This window comes from Colias croceus, chromosome 5 (assembly GCF_905220415.1).
Source record: "Colias croceus chromosome 5, ilColCroc2.1".
Lineage (NCBI taxonomy): Eukaryota > Metazoa > Arthropoda > Insecta > Lepidoptera > Pieridae > Colias > Colias croceus.
In genome coordinates this window covers 7,615,106-7,636,698 of record NC_059541.1, presented here as the reverse complement: position 1 = coordinate 7,636,698, position 21,593 = coordinate 7,615,106, and the positions used below count along the sequence as shown (strand labels likewise).

Here is a 21,593-nt window from a genome sequence, read left to right as displayed (position 1 = left end):
TTATTGAAAATGACGATAAATTATTCGGTTTAGTTCGGCAACGCTCCATCTGTCTTTTATTTTGTAATATAAGATCTAAACCTACACCACACCCCGGACACTCCATACAAAATGATTGTTTTGACAGTCACACTGTAGAGACTGCAAATGTGTGTGTTAACGCTTTATGGTTGGCACATTTGTGACTAGCGTAAAAAAAAATTCGCGTTTTTCTGATGAAATACATCCGTAAACAGCACAATATTTAACCATTTTCTACGAAAAACGATAATCACAAATCCAAAATAATAAAATTACTTTATGTCAATTTGATTAATGTTGTCAATCTTCGTTGCGTTTCGTCTAAGACGTCGTTGGTATCGTCCTTGCGGGGAAATGGGTACCATAACATGTCTGCTTGTTGAAATGGCTACTCAAGAAAGTAATGTAGTAGTAGCGTTTAGCTACTATTATGTATTCTGTGGTAGTAGTAAGAGTTGGAGCTGAATTCACGAACGAGTTTGCTGTCATAAGCGGTCTGAAGCAAGGAGACGCTTTGTCACCTCTACTTTTCAACCTTGCGCTCGAACACGTCATTAGAAAAGTCCATGACCTTAATGGTGGAGTGACTTTAAACGGGCAGTACAAGGTTATCGGATATGCCGACGATCTCGCAATGGTAGGGGAAACGAAGCAGCAAGTGACGGAGCTTTTGTAATCTAAGTGACGGAGGCTGTAGCATGCCTTAAAGAAGAAGCCGCTTAGATTGGGCTTAGTATTAATGAATCCAAAACGGAGTACCAGCACATGTGCCGTTATAGAAACACGAGACAAAAGCGAGAAGATCTAACCGTTGGAGACACCATCTTTAAGGGCGTAGCTACATTCAAGTATCTTGGATGTCCTGTAACAGACACTAATAGTAGAGAAGAGGAGATCGAACTACGTGTCCAAAACACTCTTCGGTGTAACGCAGGCCTTCATAAGATACTTGGGTCCAAATTATTGAGCAGAATCTATAAAACCGTGATAAGGCCGATTCTTATGTACGGCTCTGAAACCTGGACGCTCACCCAAAAAGAAGAAAAGAAGCTTCTCGTAACGGACCGCAAAATACTCCGTAAAATATTGGGCCCGATACCCTTAAACGACGGTAGCTGGTTTCGAATCTATAAAACCGTGATAAAGCTGATTCTTATGTACGGCTGTGAAACCTGGACGCTCACCCAAAAAGAAGAAAAGAAGCTTCTCGTAACGGACCGCAAAATACTCCGTAAAATATTGGGCCCGATACCCTTAAACGACGGTAGCTGGAGAATCAGAACCAATAAGGAGCTGGAGGAACTTTTTGCTGCACCAAACATCTTAGGCGAGATTAAAGCGCATAGGCTACGATGGTTGGGCCACGTTCTGCGGATGGGAGATTATCGGGCTGCTAAGCGGGTTTACTTGGGGCGTCCCTCAGGCCGACGGCCGGTTGGCCGTCCTAAGTATCGCTGGGCGGACCAAGTGAATAACGATCTCGTGGCACTGCGCAGAAGAGACTGGCAAAAAATCGCACTGTGCCGGGACAAGTGGCGTCTTTTGTTGTCGGAGGCCAAGACCCACTTTGGGGTCACTGCGCCAGATAGTAAGTAAGTATTACAAAATAAAAGGCAGATGGAGTCATGGAGCGTTGCTGAAATAAACCGAATGATTTATATATTATCGTCATTTCCATAAAGCTATGTCATTTCGCCGCTGCACTGTAGTTAGGGTTCTATGTACACGGTGCTTCTATGTTCGTGTTACGAGGCGTACTATGTTACCAGATATTGAAAAATTTCCCAAATTCTGACTACGGAAGAAAGAGGGTTATGTTGTGGTATGTATGTATGTATGTATAATATTTCTTTGACACGCCCTGCAGTATAAACCGTTGGACCAATTTTAGTTGTGAGGTGTCATTAAAATCATCGATGTGGTGGTAGTGACGTAGGCTACATAAATTAGCAGTCATGTTTTTTTATATAAATTCGGGATTATGAGTATATGGCCAGCCTTATGGCCAGCACTCGTATTGCCGGTCCTTTGACTCGCGCGCAAGTGCAGGTGCAGTGAGCAGGACGAGGATCATGACGAGTGGAATGACGAGTAATGTTGCCACACTATGTCTCTGCCTCCTTTCCTCGTTAGTTCGTTAGGTACTTCCCATGACACTCGTCAAGTGTGTGGCAGAGGCGTAACGAACTAGCTAGCTATGAAAAATTGGATAACATCTTATCCAATTTTTCATAGTTTTCGAAAGAAATTGTTTATTTTTTTATGTTCCGTTTTGTAACATAATCCTGGGAAGTTCTCATTTCCCAAATTGCTGTTTTGTTATTAATAACGTTAAAAAAAACACCTAATAATTAAAGAATTCAATTTTGTAGCCTGTGATTGGTATCACAAATGACCCGCGTTGGCCGTTGCAGCGGGTTGTTATTGGGTTAAATTTTAGGTTATTACTTAATGTTTAACATTATGCATGATAAAACAGTTATCTGGATTTTGGGAGCTTCCCAGGATTAAGTTAAAAAACGAAACATTAAAAAAAAAAGGTTTGGTCCACCCTGCACAATTCTACAAAAATACAGTTTCATGATCGTATTTACTTATTGATCTAAGCGTATTTAGTAGTATGGATATAGGCTAATACCCTTCCTTGTATTGTCCATGGGCCGGCCATTAACTTAAAGGGAATGCGACCGAGCATCGAAGTAATCCGTCAGTTGGCAGCACGTTGGCAGATTATAACATATTATTGCCACCAAATTGCCACCTATAATTATTTCACACCTCGGAGAGGCAGTGATCCACTGTCACAAAATCAAAAAAAATTACGATCCACTCAACTTTTTTAAGTTTTTTTTTATTTTACTTTTATCGAATAGATTGATAGAATTTATCTTTATCGTATACGAAACAAACGCGTAATCCGAAATAATTAGGTACTTACTTTATTTAAAACAAATTACGTACAATTTATTTCTCCGTATCCAAATCCGAAATTTCAAAATATGACTTTGCCCATAACCATGGTCCATTAACATTCCGGATATCTCTTTAGGGATATCTATAGATTGCAGAATTCAAGACATGAGGGAACCGAAAGAAGTTTTTCTAGTTCTAGCTTCGTTTATTTTAAACGCGCCTTTAGAAGCTTGTGTGACTATAATGGGCTAAAGTGGTGATCGCTAGCGAGTCATTCCAAAGGCTATTATCTTTTAAATGCTAGACTGTGGTCACGTTAAAGTAGTATGAATGTAACTAGGTACTAGGTAGTCAGGGGCGTTGCTACTTGCTACAGATCACCACTACAGACGTATCAACGATAAGGGAGGCCCCGTGTGTGTATCACGAAAGTGCCTTGTATTGCACAAAATATTATAAACGACATCTTAATACATATTTATTTTTCTTTTAACAAAAAAAGTAACCGCCTTCCAATGATCAGATCTGATGGACAAAATTTTAATTGGACCAACCGCCAACCGGAACTAACAGGAACTATTGAAATAAATTAAATCGACTATTGCGAGTCGCAATCGCGCACCGAGTTCCGTATAAACATAAACCAGATTTTTTATATGTTTGTAAGGTTTGTAACTGTAAATTTATACTTTTCGTATTTTTCTTTATCTGTGCTATAAGAAGTTGCTTCATATAATGATTCTCAAAATTCGAATGTTCACGGCCTCACGGGTATATAGTACTGTGTAGGCACAGAATACATAATAGTAGCTAAACGCTACAGAACGGACACTCTCCGCCTCCCGCCAAAATTAAACACTTACCTCACCCCGCACGATCAGGGATTCTGATTCTGATCCAAGATCTGATTTTATTTTGTAATGACATTATGATATTTCACCTTGTATTTCACGCAAACACTCATTATAAATCATTAAAAAAAAGGGTCAGAGATTTTTTCGGCCAACTTGTATTCGCCAAATGGGTCTCCTACCATAACTCTCCTCTATGTGGTCTCCGAACATGCCTACTTGGTTTGTCAGACCCTCTACCAAACACCCTGTATATTTCCATTATTATCATCAGTTTTTCACAAGGTTTTATGATTCCTTACTCATTGGGTTTTTCCCTGTGGGTTTTTCCACAGGGTTTTTCATTGTTTTTCACTTGGTTTTTCACTTTTCACCTTGATTTTCTGGTAACACAGATACCACAGATAATTACTAAACTGTCAAAGTCATATCAAAAAGACTCGTTGACTCGCTACGACTTAAAATCAAATTTAAAAATAAATGCTAATCAATCTTGATTTGTGAATTGTGCTTGACTGCTTCATGAACGATCGCTGATCGCTCAAGTATTATACGGTTACACAGATTGGTGTCTATTGTTTTAGAAAATTATAAATAATCGTTCTCATTCGCTCTTAGACGCTTTCTACAATCATCTCGATTTGAAAAATACAAAGGTATGTAGGTATTATTGAAAACTATTTATAAAGTAAGATAAGATGGCGACGCGTATTTACTAAATGTACTAAATGAAATTTCAAACCATTTCAGATGCCAAACATAAAATTACAGTCTTCAGATAATGAGATATTTGACGTGGATGTCGAAATTGCAAAATGCTCCGTCACTATAAAGACTATGTTGGAAGACTTGGGTATGGACGATGACGAAGAAGAAGTGGTTCCTCTGCCGAATGTTAATTCTGCTATTCTGAAGAAAGTTATTCAATGGGCAACTTACCATAAGGATGATCCACCTCTACCAGAAGATGACGAAAACAAAGAAAAGCGTACTGATGACATTTCCTCGTGGGATGCCGATTTCTTGAAAGTTGATCAAGGCACGTTGTTCGAGTTAATTTTAGCAGCTAATTACCTAGACATAAAGGGATTGTTGGATGTGACGTGCAAAACTGTAGCTAATATGATAAAAGGTAAAACTCCAGAGGAGATTCGGAAAACTTTCAACATCAAGAATGACTTCACTGCTGCTGAAGAGGAACAAGTGCGCAAGGAAAACGAGTGGTGTGAGGAGAAGTAATTAAATTAGATTTGATCTAAGTTTTCATTTGGTATTTCTCAAACAATGAACTTTGAAATTTATCAATAGGGATAGCCTTTGCTTTTGACATAAACTGTGTCCGGAGAAAATAAAAAATTCCTTCAGTTTATTGGAAAACTAATTTAAATATAACAATGTGATTTTTGTGGATAGAAAAGGTGTCAGAGTATCCCAATTTATTTATTTTGTTAATTTGTATTAGTACCAGCTGTAATAAATTGATTTTATCACGTTACTTACATAGGTATATAAATTTAAGACAATTGTAATGTAAACCATTCTCTTATATAAATATAAGTATTTAAAACTATGTAACAATTCTTGTGGTTTTACTTAATTTAATTAATAAGCTACGTAAATGTAAAACAGGATATAACTTATAGAATTTAATTATACTTAACAACTAACCCAAAAATAATAATTAATTATCAAAACATTTGAAACCAACAAATTTATCATATTTTACATTGACTACATGTGCCAGTCATAATCAAAGTCAGTGTTGTAACTTGTAAGAATACACAATAGCTTAGCAGCTTTAAAAGTATGATTTGCTTCTTACACATATAGATGAAGAGCCCACAACGGCTAGACCTTCATTATTTTATAAAAGTTGAAAGTTTCTCCGTATATGTGTCCTATACAGATAAGAATGACCAGCAACTAGAAAGTTCGGGTTGTGGTTACTTAGGCAGGTAACAGGTAGTAAAGATGTATAAAAAAATAGTACCTACATAAGTTATGTTTCAGTATAAAAACTAAGATAAATAGAGAAACTTTTATAAAATAATGAAGATCTGGCTGTCGTGGGCTCTTGGGTTAATAAATAAAAACAAATAACTTCAAAAAATAAATTTAATACTATAATAAATTACTTAGAAAATTAACCCTAAATGAATTAAAAATAAATTTTACATGGTATTGTTAAACAATAGCCCGTAGTGTGTTGTCTTGAGTGTACTTATCAGATATGAAGAAATTTTCAAGGCATGAGAGTATAGGGCTGTTAAATTTTCTTAAGTATGTTCCGCAAGAAGCAGCACCAAACAAAAGCCCTATAAAAAACGATAGAATAGCTAGAATAATTAGAGCACATTGACATCTATTCTCTTTCAATATTGCTTCTTTACACAAGTACAAAAAGTCATACACTGATCTGAAACAGAAACAACTAGTGATATAGTTTGTCAATTGCTATTTAAAGATAAGTCATCAATCGGATAGTATGATATCAATAAAAGGAAACTTTCAAAATTTAATAGAAAATTTCAATCCAATAGAAGTGACAATAGAAGTGAACATAATATAATTTATTAATAGGTCAAGCTGACAAAATATATAAAAGACTAGCTTCCCGCCCGCGTTTTCAAAGAAAAACCCGCATAGTTCCCATTACTGTGAGATTTCCAGTTAATCCCAGTTACCCACTTTATGTTAGCATGGACGACTGGATATTTATTGGGTCCATGATGTTAGCTTAATTTCATTGTAATCGGTTCAGAAGTTGTTTCGTGAAAGAGAAGGTAGCTGAAGACATAGGCTATTTTTTATCCCCAAAATCCCACAGATAGGTACTGGATTTTCTTTGAGAACGCCGAATTCTAGTACCTTAGTAATACTATTTATCAATGTAACATTAAGTTGGTCTAGTAATGGAGACCGAAGATTCTGCCTTCGGGTTCACGAGGAAACCATCCAGTTGGGCTCGATAGATTTCTCTTGACAAATTCTATCATGAAAAGTATTTTTTTTTTTTTGTAAAGCAACTATCATGTAAATGGACAAACTACCTGCAACAATTATTATTATCGCACAAGAGTCGATCAGTTTCGTTTAAAAGTCTTTGCAGTTGTTGTTGGGCTAACACAATTACAGGACATTTCTTATGCAAAATGTTCGCAATTTCGCCTTCAGAGTCATCGCAGCTGCATCGGGGTGCTTCGACGTCTGGTGAAATTAAATCGTTTCTTGGCGAATCTGTCAAATCAACCTGGTTATCTTGCCCATATTCTGAATAGTCTTGAATAATATTTGTACGATTGTTCTTAAATGATTTTCGCGAATATCTATAAATATCTTGTACTTGAAAATCCTCAGTGGACATTGGCCTGCAGTTTATTCACAGGCGGATAAATTTACAAATAAAATATATTCGTATAAAGCAATATTTATATTTCTGAAATATTTTAACACATTGACTTTCATTAATCAATTTTCTATGGTACGTGATAGAACTCGAAACAAAAAGTTTCATAAATTCATTTTTTTTTTTGATAAAACAAACAAGCAGGTCAAGAGCCCATTCATACCTAGTTTTCTTTGTACCTAGTACCTACTATTAGTTTTAATTCATTTTTTTGTTGTCATGGGGCACTAAAATTGCCCCATTTGTTGTCTTAATTGTACAGAAGATGACCTACCCATATAGCTCCGAATAACCAAATTTCCAACCCGTATATACGATACAATGTTTTATAAGGAAACCATATCTTAGCTTAAAATGAAAGCAAGCATTATAAACACAACTGTATAACTATAAATTTAATAACAACCATAGTTCTTTACAATAAAAATATTTTGGTGAAACTCAAACATTCATTCTCTACATTCAGTCACCAAATGACTGGTGCATAAATTTCTTTGAATATTCATACACAACAAACAACACAGCAGTCGCTGGAATGGTCCTCACTAACGTCGGCTTGAGACCATTATACAATGCCAAAGTACCTGTAATTAAAATAAATTATATTTATTTACATTTTTAAAGAATAGATAAAATTCAAATAGATAAAAGATGAAAGAGGTGGGATTCGAACCCGCGTCTTTCTCTAGAAATATCTATCTCTGTAGAAAAAACAGATCATCCATATTTCATAGGTACTAATTTAATAAAACGTAGGTGTCTGTTCGTGTGTGTATTATACGCCTAAATAACTGTTCAAATTTTTTGAAGTTGTATTATATTGAAAAAAGAATTAGAATTTGTAGGAAGCCTAGTCATCATCGAAGACGAAAACGTGAAACTTTGTATTTAGGCATTGGATAAGAGTAGAACCAATAGGGTATTACAATAATTTACTTCTAATGTAACCCTCTCTCGCTGAGACTTAAAATTAAAATACTAAATATTGAAAGTAAATATAAAATAGATACTGACCTTCTTTACGAATTATATCCATTCCAACTGTTAAGAACTTCTGCTTCTCATTTGAAATCTGTATACGAGATTTTATGACATCTGATGGGAAGATCACCGTCCACAGAACCATGCCACCTACTGCGCCAGCCACCATTGTCTTCAGGAAACCAATATCATCTTTGGACTGCCCTGGCTTGGCTAACAGAGCCCTTGTACCTGAAATCAAATATTAAAGCATTTAACATATTAATGGTGTAGAATTTATACAATCACTAGCTTATTATATTATTAAAAATAGATGTTGTTCGATTTTTAGATCTACCCGATATGCAAATAACTTCTCCGTTTCACACCGCGACAAGAATTTTTTTTATATGTATAGGTATGCTATATGGGGCATTTCACGCAAAGCGGTGTGTCCGCTTATTATTCAGTCATCAATTTATTTAAGAAATCCTTTTCTTGAACTGATAAGTACAATCATTATCTTTCAGCTTAGCACACAAAAAAAATCAAGCATTTTCCGCAATAATTCACGTCACTATAAATAAAAATCTCATCGTACTCGGCGATAGGTGAAAATTAAAAAAAAAACTTCATAACTCCGAAAAATCGCATTACATGGGGGTGATTCAGATAGCCCTCTAGGTCTTCTACCTCCTGGCTTCAGTATATCCATACTTTTTGGGACACCCTGTATTTCAGCAAAGTTAATCGTTTGTATTTTACGATAGCAACAGCAGGGATAATATAACGTAAATTTTTTACCATTTTATTCGATAATCTATCAACAGATAACACTTGTTTTGCGCGCCACAATTAACAATATCTAAGTATTTTTTCACATAGCTACGTAGCCAATATTATTTAATATCTTTATTGATAATTCTTTATTATTAAAGTTTGACCTATCAGAACCTAATAACCTATAATATAAACGTATCCTTTTATGACGTCTATTCTTATCTTATGATACAAATAGACATCTAATGCTATTGAAGGTCCAAACAAGTATGTAATTGAAGAGCGAGAGAGCTAAAAGCCAGCATACAATTTCTATGTCATAAAATATGCTTGCAACTATTTCTCAAAAGAGCGTGTGTGCCGACCACACGTGTCAGAAGTGAAACTTCTTTGGCAAGATTCAATGATACCAAAAACATAAACCAGATGAATCAGGTATAATCCTGACTGTATACAGTACTGTATTATTCGTAATTAAATTAGTTGTGTACATAATAAAAATTCGTCATAATAATATAAATAATGCATATGTCTCTTATCTTTTATTTAATAATTGTTATCTGACACAAGATTTGAAAGCACGGATTGCTTAATCTTTTGAGTGGATATATTATTTGCTTACTAATAAAGTAGCTGTATATTTATGATTGTCATATTGTATTACAATCACGTGTAATGCCGTTATATTTGCATTGCTATTTAATTTTAAATCCTTACTTTTATGAATACAAAATTGCACCAAACACTACGAATTGGCTGTTTTTACGTATGGCTTATACAATTTTGAGAAAATATTTAATACCTAGCTGCTCCGCGCGGTTTCACCCCCGTGGCTCCACTCCTGTTGCCCGTAGCGTGATGAAATATAGCTCGTCCTCGATAAATGGGCTATCTAACACCGAAAGAATTTTTCAAATCTGACCAGTAGTTCCCGAGATTAGTGCATTCAAACAAACAAACAAACTCTTCAGCTTTATAATATTAGTATAGATTTAAACTAGTTTCTTGGACATTTTTTATAAGTTTGATAAAATTTCAGTAATCAAGTAGTTACCTTCATATCCGCCAAAGAAAAAGAAGTAGCCAGGCATTTCTCTCATAATAGTTGGTACCAATCCTCGAAACAGACCCTGGATACCATACTGTCTAAATATCTGCTGTGTTAATTGTAAAGGTGTTATTTTCATCTGAAATAAAAAAGAATGTTTATGAATAAATTATATCAAAAGGTATAATTATGTTTTATCAATTATCATAATATATTGTGTAGGTTAAATTGAATAGAGGAAAAATATGGAAAATTTCAAGGATAAATAAATAAGAGTAAAATAATGACATCATCACTTGAGTGATACGTAATTATATACAATTGAATCTAATCTTGATATTAATCTTAGATTCTGTTTTCACCAATGTTTTTGTAATACTTGTATACAGGTGATAATTATTGAGAATATTGTATGTATTTGGAATACCCAAAGAGGCATCATACAGCTGTTTGTGAGCCTTGCACATTAACTTCTCTCATTGCTTGGAGCTGGCACTTGATCAACTCTGTCGGACAAAGGGTGAATGATGAGAAAAACGCTGCCAGGAATCCTGCTGACGCATTACCCATTGTTGATAATTGGTCTACTTTCTAAAAAAAAATAAAGTAATAAACAAAAATTTCATTTATAAGATTTACTAGTTTTCCGCCCGCGGCTTCGCATGCGTTTTCAGAGAAAACCCCGCATAGTTCCCTTTCCCGTAGGATTTCCGGGATAAAACCTATCCTATCTCTCAAGTTGGATCGAACTGCACATGGTCTGCGAATTTTATTATAATCGGTTAAGTGGTTTAAGTATATTAAGATACATATTGTGTAAGTATATCACAGTGTTAATATTCTAAATAAATAAGTGGGAAATAGAATATAATTATAATTGGCTTGAGACACTTCTTCAACCTGCACTTAATTGTTTGTATAAACAAAATTAAATAAAATGTTATCCTAAAACTGTATTAACAATAATAATTACCTCTGTGCCTGTCATCTTGCAGACCAACTTCTGGCAATAGCCATATGCTGCGAATAGAACAGAGTTCTCTGCAACATTAGCCATGATAGCTGGAGTAGTGCCCGCGTACAAGCCTCTTACAAAGCCATCGTTTTTCAATGTTTGTCTAAGGCAGTCAACCATGCCTTTGTACAAGTGAGGGAATGTCTGCATTTTAACTTTAACTGTATCTAACGGTTGACCCACATATACAACAGCAACTCCACCTAAAATATAACAATATACAATCATGTTAGTCTCTTTATAAATTATTTTGTTAATATTGCAGAAACAAAAACTATGAAATAGAATAACTTATTGATGTCAAACATATAGGATAAATTAACATATTGTTAATTTTCACTTGTAACTTGATATACAATAGATTTGCCAACTTCTTAGAATAAATAAATAAATAAATAAATAAATAAATAAATAAATAAATAAATAAATAAATAAATATTATAGGACATTATTACACAAATTATAGGACATTATTACACAAATCGACCTAGTCCCACAGTAAGCTCAATTAAGGCTTGTGTTGTGGGTACTAGGCGACGATAAATATAATATTTAATAAATACTTATATTTAATAAATACATAATTTTTAATTATTAACAAGTATAGTAATAAATATGTTTGTAGTATTAAACCAAAATTATTTACAAACCTAGTGATCCAGCTGTGAAGTCAATCAATCCACTTTTAAGATTGTTCCCAGAAGAAGTTGAGTGTGCCATTTTAATTTCTTATTATTATATAGCTGCAAGAAATAGAGATAATTATTATTAAAACTCTACAAACACACAATGGTAAACTTTACTAAAAGTTAATTAAAAATAAAATATTGAAAAACAGTTAATGTGATATTAATAATAATATTAACATTAATCTCATAAACACAATAAGCAAGAGAAAATATAATTGTATTGTTTATAAATAAAGTAATAAAACGAAATAAAAATAATTAATAAACTTTATTTCCATAGTTTTGATATTATAATATATTGTCCTGTTCTTAGAATTAATTTAATATTATTCATTGTATATAAATAAATACATAATTATAATTTTATTTTATGTTGCATGAGTACTGGAAGGACTGTACAAATATAACCCTTGAATTTAAGTGTTATATTTGTACAGCATATATTACATGCTCTGTGTTGTAGGTACAGTTATTTATAATGCGTGGTTAGCATTACTTAAAACTTTTTGTATTACTCATTCATTAGGTCGTTAAGAATAATTGTAGAGTAGGTATGTAATTTTATGTGAAGTTGTGCAATTATTGCATTTGTAAATTAATTTAAAATTATTACAAACTTTTTTATACATAGCTTCAAAACTTACCAGATAATTATATTTAATTATTTGTATGTCTCCATAGAATAACCACGTTTTTTGTTAACTTCGAACTCTATCACACTTTAGGTAGTGTTTCTGCTAAGAAGTGGAGGAATGAGGGACGGGAGGGCAATGGAAGATAAGTCTTATCTATAATTATTTATTATACACTATCTAAATGCGTTGAACATACAGCACGGTACTAAAATAGTTTATATCTAAATCACTCTCTACTCTCTAGTCTTTACGAACTCAATACTCAAGTTATTTTAGCTGCCTTGGTATAAATTTGATTTGAAATTTGCTTGGAAATTTGTAATGTACCGCGATGTCAATAAATGACAATGACAGTGACACTTTAACCATTTAAAAAATATGATCACATAAAAATATGTGATCACATACCTACCACTAGATCTGTGTACAATACCTACCTATTTACTCACAGAAATGCATAGATCATTACAGAAATGACATCCGATCGGAATTTATACAATTTATAAGTTCGGAACTTGTTTGGAGGTATATTTAAGCTCATGGCCATAGATCTATAGGTATTTAGGAATTAGGATCCCTTATAAAGATCTATAGGTAGGTATTCTAACCACATCTATACGATTATTTAATCACGGTCATCCGTCATCGAGTGATATTTCTAAAAGCTTAGTTATGTTACTTATTTCTGTATTGCGTCTTTATTATTGATAAGTAAAATTTAATTTAATATACCTATACAGTGTGATTTCAGCTGATTTCAGTCTATAAAAATAGTTTTAATTTTTTTTTAATAATTTATTCATAACCATGGATACAAGTCCTTTAGTCGCAATTTAATTTTTTTAAACAAAGTTTTATTGCCATATACATGAATTTCGTTTTTGAAACTGGAGGTGTGCTTTTACGAAGAAAACATGAAAATGTTTTGTGATATAGTACACATTTCAACATGAAGTTTTGATTTTAAAGTTTTATTTTTCTTCAATTATTTTTAATAATTAAAATTATGATAAATGTATTTAAAAAAATATCTTAAGTATGCATCTAGGGAGTTACCACTTACGTATCGTAAATGCTAATATTATATGAATGAAGTGAACGAAAACATGGTTGTTTTTCAGCGTTCTTTTAAGTTTTTCAGTTAAAAACAGATTTGTTCTGGTTTATATAATGAAGCTTAGAAAACAGTCAGAAATTTTAATTTTTTGATTTTGTTAGAAAACCAAAATAACCTTTTATTCCAATAGTTGCATCGCGAAGTGTTATGTTAATGGATTTCTTGATGGATATAATCATGATGTTTAAGTAATTTTAATAAGATAAGTGAGTGTCTTTCAATAAAGAATTTGTGCTACTTTATTGTGTTTTATATATACGTAGTTTTATGTATAAAATACAACAAAAATCATGAAAAATATTTGACGTGTCGCATTTTAAGTTTGATGCTCGGCCGCCATGTTTGTGCTTTTATAATTTTGTTTTTCTCAAAAAGGCCTATTTTCCATAAATGTGTTGTATTAGTCCCCTATAATGTGTATGCAAATTTGTGATTTATAGATTAGCAACTGTTTTATTTAAGTATGTAGTAGAAGTTTCCTTTCCGATTTCTTTCAAACTAAGCGTCTTTGTTTAGGTGTTCAGAATGGTTGTTGGATCAACTTCATATCCAGGGAGGCAAGCGCTCCACAAGATGCAGCCAATGGGTATGACACCTCGCGAGCTGTCCGAGTACGACGATTTGGCAACGGCGCTCATAGTGGACCCATATCTTGGATTTACTACACATAAAATGAATATTCGTTATAGGCCTTTGAAGACGAATAAAGAAGAATTAAAAAATATCATCAAGGAGTTTATTCAAACACAAGATTATAATAAGGCATATTCAAAATTAGCTAATGGGGAGTGGATGCCAAGGCACTTTAGTAAAAATAAACATCAACAGAATAAACTAAGAGAACATGTTAGTATACAAAACATTAAATAAAAATTGTATTATGTATTACTCATATCTAATTAATTTAATTTTAAAATACAATATTTTATATTTTTTCAGATATATCGCTATTTAAGGGTATTTGATAAGAAAGCTGGCTTTGTTATTGAACCTTGTTATAGATATTCAATGGAAGGCCGCGTAGGAGCTAAAATTTCTACAACCAAAAAATTTTACAAGCATGAGAGAATAGATTTTTTAGTTGGCTGTATAGCTGAAATGACAGAAGAAGAAGAAAAACAACTGTTACATCCCGGAAAGAATGATTTTTCAGTAATGTATAGCTGCAGAAAAAATTGTGCACAGTTGTGGCTGGGTCCTGCTGCTTACATTAACCATGACTGTAGACCCACTTGTACATTTGAAGCAACAGACCGAGGCAAAGCATTTGTTAGAGTTTTGAGAGACATTGAAGTTGGTGAAGAGATAACTTGTTATTATGGTGAAGACTTTTTTGGAAATGGAAATTGTTACTGTGAATGTGAAACTTGTGAAAGAAGGTGTAAGGGCGCATTTTCGGTTCAGAATGCACATAATGATGAACAAGCTACAAGGTATAGATTTAGAGAAACTGACAATAGAATTAATAGAACTAAAGCAAAACTTATACAAAAATCTGTCAATAATAAAAATAATGAAAAACCTCGAATAAACAGTCGACAGGTATCTAACATTGTATCCCCATTAAGTATGAAAGAAATGAAGCAAAAGGGTTTGACAAAGTATGATGCTGAACTTTTAATGGCACAAGGCTGCATTGCTGATGTAGTAGATGGTTCAGAGCAAAAGGACACTCAAGGCAGTAGGGAATCTTCTGTATCTAGCAGAAGTGAAAGATTGAGACGACGTAGAGATAGTGGTCGAGCAATAAATGGTACAACAGCTCACACTGCTACCTCACAAAGTCAGACTTCATTCTCACGATGTTGTAGTATAACGAGTTCACGCAGCAGTAATGATTCTCACTCTGGTATAGTTTTAAGAAGTCATAAACGTCTGATAGATACAGGATCTCAACCAACTTGTTCCAAAACCAGAAGCAATTCCAAAAGCAGTACAGAGGCTAAGATTTCAACAAATCATATGGCTCCTAAAACTGAACCTGATTTGCCTACATTAGAAGAAAATAAGCACATAAAAATAGAACCTATAGATAATCAAAAGATTGAATGTGAGACAGAAACAAATCCTGTGAATGTTTGCAAAGCTGAGCCTGTAGGTCTAGAGAGTGAATGTGATACTAAGGAATCTCTACTAGATAAAAGTGAAGCATGCACTCCAGTGAAAATAGATGATTCTGATGTCAGAGAAGAAATTGAAACAAATGAGTGTAGCAAAAATGAAGAGTGTGTTAAAAGTGAAATTTGTGACTTTAGAGAAAATGTTAAACCTGTTGATTCTAATGATAATAATAGTAACAAACATCGAAAACCAGACGTATTAAATGTAAATAGGACCGACGAAATAAAAAAGGAGTCAGAGTCTGGCCCTCCATGGGTAGCGAGTAGTGCAGATAAGAGCAGTGACTGTCCATGTACTCCTCCTCGAAGAGGTTTAAAATTAACCTTGCGTGTGAAGAGAAGCCCTGTGGTAGAGGAAGTAATGGATTGTGGAAGTACAACAGAACAGCCTGAGTATGAAGTATTGCGACTTGAAGGTGTTGACCCTGAAACGGCACGTCGAATTAAGAAACGACGTCGATCAAAAGAACGACATCGTAAACATAGTCCTATCCGTCCTCTGCCTCCTATGAAACGCTTAAGGTTAATATTTGGTAATGAAAGTCGTACTATTGACTTACCCACTGCCATCACGGCAGACTGACAGCCGCAACTACTTTATTGTTATATTTCCACCGCTTTATATTCAATTATTAGTTTAATTATCTCAACTGACTAGGATTATGTTACATAGTATTTATTTGATGTGAGGTTTGGACTCAAATGTGTGATAGGCATTATTTATTATTGTTTTAATTCCATAAATATTAATGATAAATTCATCACTCATTGACACAAAAATTTAAGGTAAAAGCTATGTATTGGAAAATATGTTGTACTTGTTATTACAAATTATAAAACTTAATTTTGACTAAGGTATGAATGTCACATCAGACCTTTTTGTGAAATGGCTGGCCATAGACCACAGAGCAGTTAAGATGATACTTTATATTTCATCAAGTTGAAGTTGCAAATCCCTAACCAGTTTTCCATTGTTATATTCATTCACTTCATTCCATAAACACATAAAATAGTAACACTTTTCTGATCAAATTAAATATTTGTAGTGGATTAGATCATGTAAATTAAAGTATTTTGTATAAAATAATGTTAATTAATGCAACATTAGCATTCTAAAAGCGTCGGAATTACTTCTTTGAAACAAGGTCCTGGTTTTTTCTCCATACTGATCGAATAAATCATTAGTGTTTCTTTTTTATATAAGACACCAGTGCAGGGTATATAAATGTGTACATATATGTATAGTTTTTGTTTTATTTAAAAATTAACATATTTGGACATTAGCTGAATATTTTATGATAATGACATGTATTTTTAAACTCATAAAATTGGATGTTGTGATGGTTAATTGTTAAGAGTTATTTTAGTAGCTGGATTTTGAAGCGACCAGGACCAAAAAATTTGATTTGTGAATCGAAATTTTAAAATTCATGTAATTCCGGCCGTAACTGTAAATAAATAATAGCAAACTGCGATTTAAATAAATGTATAAGTAAATGGTGCGCAAGGCAAAAATAATCAGTGTCCCTATGCACGGTATCAAAGTTATTTGTATGCTCTCAGATACATGGTTTGGATTTTTAGATCAATCTAATTACTAGTCATATTGAAAAATTGTGAAAGAATTTCATGTTAGAAGTTTTTTAATTGAAATTGAATTTTCGACATCTTAACCATTTGGCTATTATTTTTTAATATCTAACAAGTTAGTATTGATTTTAACTTGCAAGCAATCGAAATTAAGCCAACATTCTATCAAAAAGTTCGATTGGTAAGAAATATTTTCAATTGTGGACAGTATTAATGCTTTGAAATATTTCAATAAATATTGGCTCTCTGAATAATTCTAAAATAATATATTTTAAATGCTCCTTTTAAAAATAAATGGTTTGTGAACCATGAGATTAATTAAATTACTTTGTGCATGTTTGATTGTCTGCATTGGCTGAGACACATTTAGCTTGCAAATTGACTTAAATATTTTCATCCTTATACTTAAATGTTGACTGGTCTCATTCACTAGGGATCTTTTTGTTATACAATATTTTCTTATTAGAACTCTGACTTGTCGTTATGTTATGATGTGATGCTGGACATGTTAACAATTTTTATCTGAGTTGCTACTTGCTAGGAGTTTCCAGAGCTGCCCAATGTTCAATTGAAAGTTGCTGTGTTGAGCAACTGTACACATTTTACTTGCAATATTTTAGAAAGTATTCTAAAATGGATTTATGTGATGTTTTATTCTGTTAACATTGTTTCAATCTCTTTATTAAAAACATTTGCTCATCTTTTACTTAATAAATTATCTTTATTCATTAAAATAGTTAGCCAATTTTAAGACTCCTGTGATGCGCATCATTTACGTGTAAAATTTCATTGTTGGCAATGTATAAATGTAAATTCTATTAGCTAGTGGTAAACTTAAATGGAATTAGCTTTTGTGATATTCCCAAAAGGAATAGAATAATTATATAAGAAATCAATTGTAATCAATTGCTACTTGGCAACAAGACAGCAATTATTTTATAGGACATTTCTTTCAATAATATGTAATTAAATGCCTCAAATCCTAATGTATCGTGATTTTTTTTGGATGGATTGGCAATAGTATTAAGTGTTTACATTCAACTGCCTTAACTGTGATTTTCATCAATAAAAAGTGTTGTTTTAGACATTGTCACATGTCTGTGTATTATTAAGGGTAGAAATGAACCTGAAACATATTATGTTTGGAGCACACAGCTGCAAGAACCTAATATAATTATAGATATGTAATTATTTAACAGTCTGAATGTGTAAGTGTACAGAGTTATGTACTTTAAAAATAAATATTACGTATCAGGCTGAATATTTGCTATTTTTTTATTCACCAAAAACATTTATTTTGTTACAATTTAGTTTTACAAGTAATAATGAGATTATCATACTTGAAGTAAATTTATTGGAACCTTAATGCATTATGACATGTTCATTAGTATTAAAAAGTGTTGGCTTCTGACACTGAGGATACATTTTTAATGGCCATACCTGAAAAAGAGAATAGTTTATAATATTTTACCAAAGATAAAATTGAACACGAGAACAAACTAGAGCTAGTTAAATAAAGTTATGAAGAAATTTAAAATAAAATTAAATAACAAAAGAATAAAATATTCATCAATACTTTATGAAATAGTATACTCACTTTTGGAACTCCCATTCTCTGTTGTCTAATGGGCAAACTTGTCTCGTTTTGAGCCAACGAGAGATGCAGTGAAAATGGAATGCATGCTGAAAGAGCATGGGACATTTTAGTATGAAGCCTGGTATACCTACCAATTTGCGATAAAAAAAAAGTCATTTTGGCGGCAAGAGATGAAACATGTGCCAATCAATAGTACATCAAAATACAAATAGGAAATACTCTTTGGTAAAATGTCGTAATTGATACGGTTTCGGAATAAATAAGAGTTTTAAAAATTTTTTTTTTTTTTAGTTTTTTGAATTATTTGTTACTTCTTACACTTAAACGTTAAGACAAAGCATATACAACTTCTAATTTGTAATAAAAGGGTTTCAAAATGTTGTATTACTATCAAAACGAAAGTAATAAACCAACTTTGGGCTAGGGATACGCACGTGCGGTGCGTCACTTATCGACAACCGTTATCGATTCTTAGAAAATCAAAATCGTTCATTTATCAGTGGTAAGTTGTTATGATCATAGTGCGGCCGAATAACAAACATTATGAATGCTTGAAGCTTGAGTTACTTTTATAGGGCCGTTTTGAAATGCGTCAGATTCATGCTTATGCTATGGAATAAGGATTTTCCATCGTTGATAATATCTTTGGGATGAATCGTGATGGATCTGACACCTGAAAATCAAAGCGGGCTTGATAATGGTTCGAGTTTAATTTTTATTACTTTGCTTTTGATGGTAATGTAGCATTTTTAAAAACCTTTTATTACAAATTCTAAGTTTTATTCTATGTTTACCTTAACATTTAAGTAAGAAACATTAAAAAGTAAAAAAAAACTTATTTACTCCAATACTCAATACTCAATAATTTATTTGCATCCGAAACTGAAACTAAACTAATCTTCATCGTAACTAACCATATCGATAACGGTTGTCGATAAGTGACGCACCGCACGTGCGTATCCCTAGCCCAAAGTTGGTTTATTACTTTGGTTTAGATAGTAATGCAACATTTTAAAACCCTTTTTTTACAAATTAGAAGTTTTATATGCTTTGTCTTAACCTTTAAGTGTAAGAAGTAACAAATAATTCAAAAAACTGAAAAAATTTTTTTTTTTTTTAACCCTTATTTATTCCGAAACCGTATCAATTACGACATTTTACCAAAGAGTATTTCCTATTTGTATTTTGATGTACTATCGATTGGCACATGTTTCATCTCTTGCCGCCAAAATGAAGTTTTTTCAAAATTTCCAACTTTAGGTATACCATTTAGGTTCCTTGCTTTTTATAATCACATTAGAATTAGAATCAATTAACTATAATGAATATACTAATTTACATTGTTGTTTTATGAGACAGTTAAAGATTTTATAAACAAATTATAAACATAAAAAGAAATGAGCATACATTACACACTCCCCAAGCAACTGTACATTCTTCACTGGTTGCAGATGCCTGGTTTGCCTGACACTCTATGCAAAGATCCATTATATGGTTGCGGCAAATAGCGCAGTTGTCCACCACAATATCTAAAACAAAACATTCTTCATAAAATAGGATCCATCATCTATATACACAATAAAATTGAAAATACGACAATGCAAAATTAATGTCGTAAAGGTTTAGTAAAGAAAGCGAAGTAAATTCTTTGTTTAACTGTCATATTCTAGGTTATGATTGTTTATATACATTCAAATACATACCCCAGGCCCACAGAGCGACAGCATTCCACTGAAAAAAGAAATAAAACGGGTGAAATTGAATTCATTACAGCTATACTAATAGAGATTTAGATCAAATAACTGTAGTATTATGTACAAACAGATAGGATGAGTTAGCGTAAATGGATAAACCTTTTTCACTTCGAATCTTTTTTTATCTCCTTTACCACTGCTGGAAGACGCCATTTCGACTTCCTCTTCGTCGACATCCATTGCCGATGCCATAATTATTTGCTGATTACCTTACTTTTTTGTCAAAAATTATAAAAATTGTTATGAACTGCAATTTTCTGTAATTTTTTGTGCAGTTGACGCCTGACGGATAATGTATGACAATTGACAATGACAGCTGACGTTAGAAAAAGACCAACGACTGTAGAATCCTTAGGTAGAATCTTTGTTAAGGTTCGGTCTTGGGTTCGGTGTATCGATTTGAAAAATTTGCAATTTATAATGCAATTTATAGACATTTTATAGACTTTTAATAATATTATCGCATTATTTATTTATTTATTATAGAATTTCCAACAAAGGACACAGTTCACGTTTATTACATCTTATTATTATACATAATCTACTGTTCCTATAATTAAAGGAAATTACATCATTCAATGTTCATTACAATTAGGTACACAAGGTACATAGGTACATTATAGCGTAGACATTATTATAATTTTGTTTTATTAATTTGCATTATGAACCAAAAAGGAACCTACCAAAATAATTATTGGTTTCTATACCTTATTTCCGATTGTGATTCCTAGAAATTCAAAATTTGCTGTTTGGAGGGCCGAGGGTAGATAAAAATTCCGTAGAGCGTAGTCTATTAATTATTATACTACCTTATAAAAATGTGTCCCAAACTTTATTATAGGTGACGTTGCTATACCAGAGATTTCTAACGAAAACACAATATCTACCTGTATAATATGGACTAACCATTAAGCCATTCAAATCAAAATTTTACAAAGAAAGCCGTTTTAGTACATTCTGAGGAAAATTATTTTATTAGGAACGTGCGTTTCACTTCATCAGCACCATCGGCTATTCTGGCTCCATTTTTATGTTATTAAGTATTTTAGGAACACTTATGCCCGATTTCACCAATAACCCCTAAACAGTCTCCTAAG

At 32.7% G+C, this 21,593-nt stretch overlaps 5 protein-coding genes across 5 annotated transcripts; 2 read left to right on the top strand and 3 right to left on the bottom strand.

The window, feature by feature from the left end:
- Positions 1-4,272: 4,272 nt before the first annotated feature.
- On the top strand, positions 4,273-5,363 carry LOC123692167 (S-phase kinase-associated protein 1). Its single transcript, XM_045636865.1, has 2 exons — positions 4,273-4,441; positions 4,536-5,363. Exon 2 carries the CDS (start codon positions 4,536-4,538, stop codon positions 5,022-5,024), a length of 489 nt encoding a protein of 162 aa, XP_045492821.1. The 5' UTR covers positions 4,273-4,441; the 3' UTR covers positions 5,025-5,363.
- A 521-nt stretch (positions 5,364-5,884) lies between these two features.
- On the bottom strand, positions 5,885-7,432 carry LOC123692169. Its single transcript, XM_045636867.1, has 2 exons — positions 6,836-7,432; positions 5,885-6,201 (listed from the first exon to the last, which is right to left on the bottom strand). The coding sequence occupies exons 1-2, from the start codon at positions 7,147-7,149 to the stop codon at positions 5,970-5,972; spliced, it is 546 nt and encodes a 181-aa protein (XP_045492823.1). The 5' UTR covers positions 7,150-7,432; the 3' UTR covers positions 5,885-5,969.
- A 129-nt stretch (positions 7,433-7,561) lies between these two features.
- On the bottom strand, positions 7,562-12,658 carry LOC123692166 (mitochondrial ornithine transporter 1). Its single transcript, XM_045636863.1, has 7 exons — positions 12,328-12,658; positions 11,645-11,737; positions 10,953-11,197; positions 10,424-10,570; positions 9,986-10,118; positions 8,206-8,403; positions 7,562-7,775 (listed from the first exon to the last, which is right to left on the bottom strand). The coding sequence occupies exons 2-7, from the start codon at positions 11,712-11,714 to the stop codon at positions 7,654-7,656; spliced, it is 915 nt and encodes a 304-aa protein (XP_045492819.1). The 5' UTR covers positions 11,715-11,737; positions 12,328-12,658; the 3' UTR covers positions 7,562-7,653.
- A 593-nt stretch (positions 12,659-13,251) lies between these two features.
- Positions 13,252-18,406, top strand: LOC123692164 (histone-lysine N-methyltransferase KMT5B). Its single transcript, XM_045636860.1, has 3 exons — positions 13,252-13,641; positions 13,952-14,281; positions 14,375-18,406. Exons 2-3 carry the CDS (start codon positions 13,961-13,963, stop codon positions 16,136-16,138), a joined length of 2,085 nt encoding a protein of 694 aa, XP_045492816.1. The 5' UTR covers positions 13,252-13,641; positions 13,952-13,960; the 3' UTR covers positions 16,139-18,406.
- LOC123692168 (RING-box protein 1A) lies at positions 18,397-20,801 on the bottom strand. Its single transcript, XM_045636866.1, has 5 exons — positions 20,596-20,801; positions 20,446-20,473; positions 20,150-20,271; positions 18,743-18,828; positions 18,397-18,585 (listed from the first exon to the last, which is right to left on the bottom strand). The coding sequence occupies exons 1-5, from the start codon at positions 20,686-20,688 to the stop codon at positions 18,573-18,575; spliced, it is 342 nt and encodes a 113-aa protein (XP_045492822.1). The 5' UTR covers positions 20,689-20,801; the 3' UTR covers positions 18,397-18,572.
- Positions 20,802-21,593: the final 792 nt, after the last annotated feature.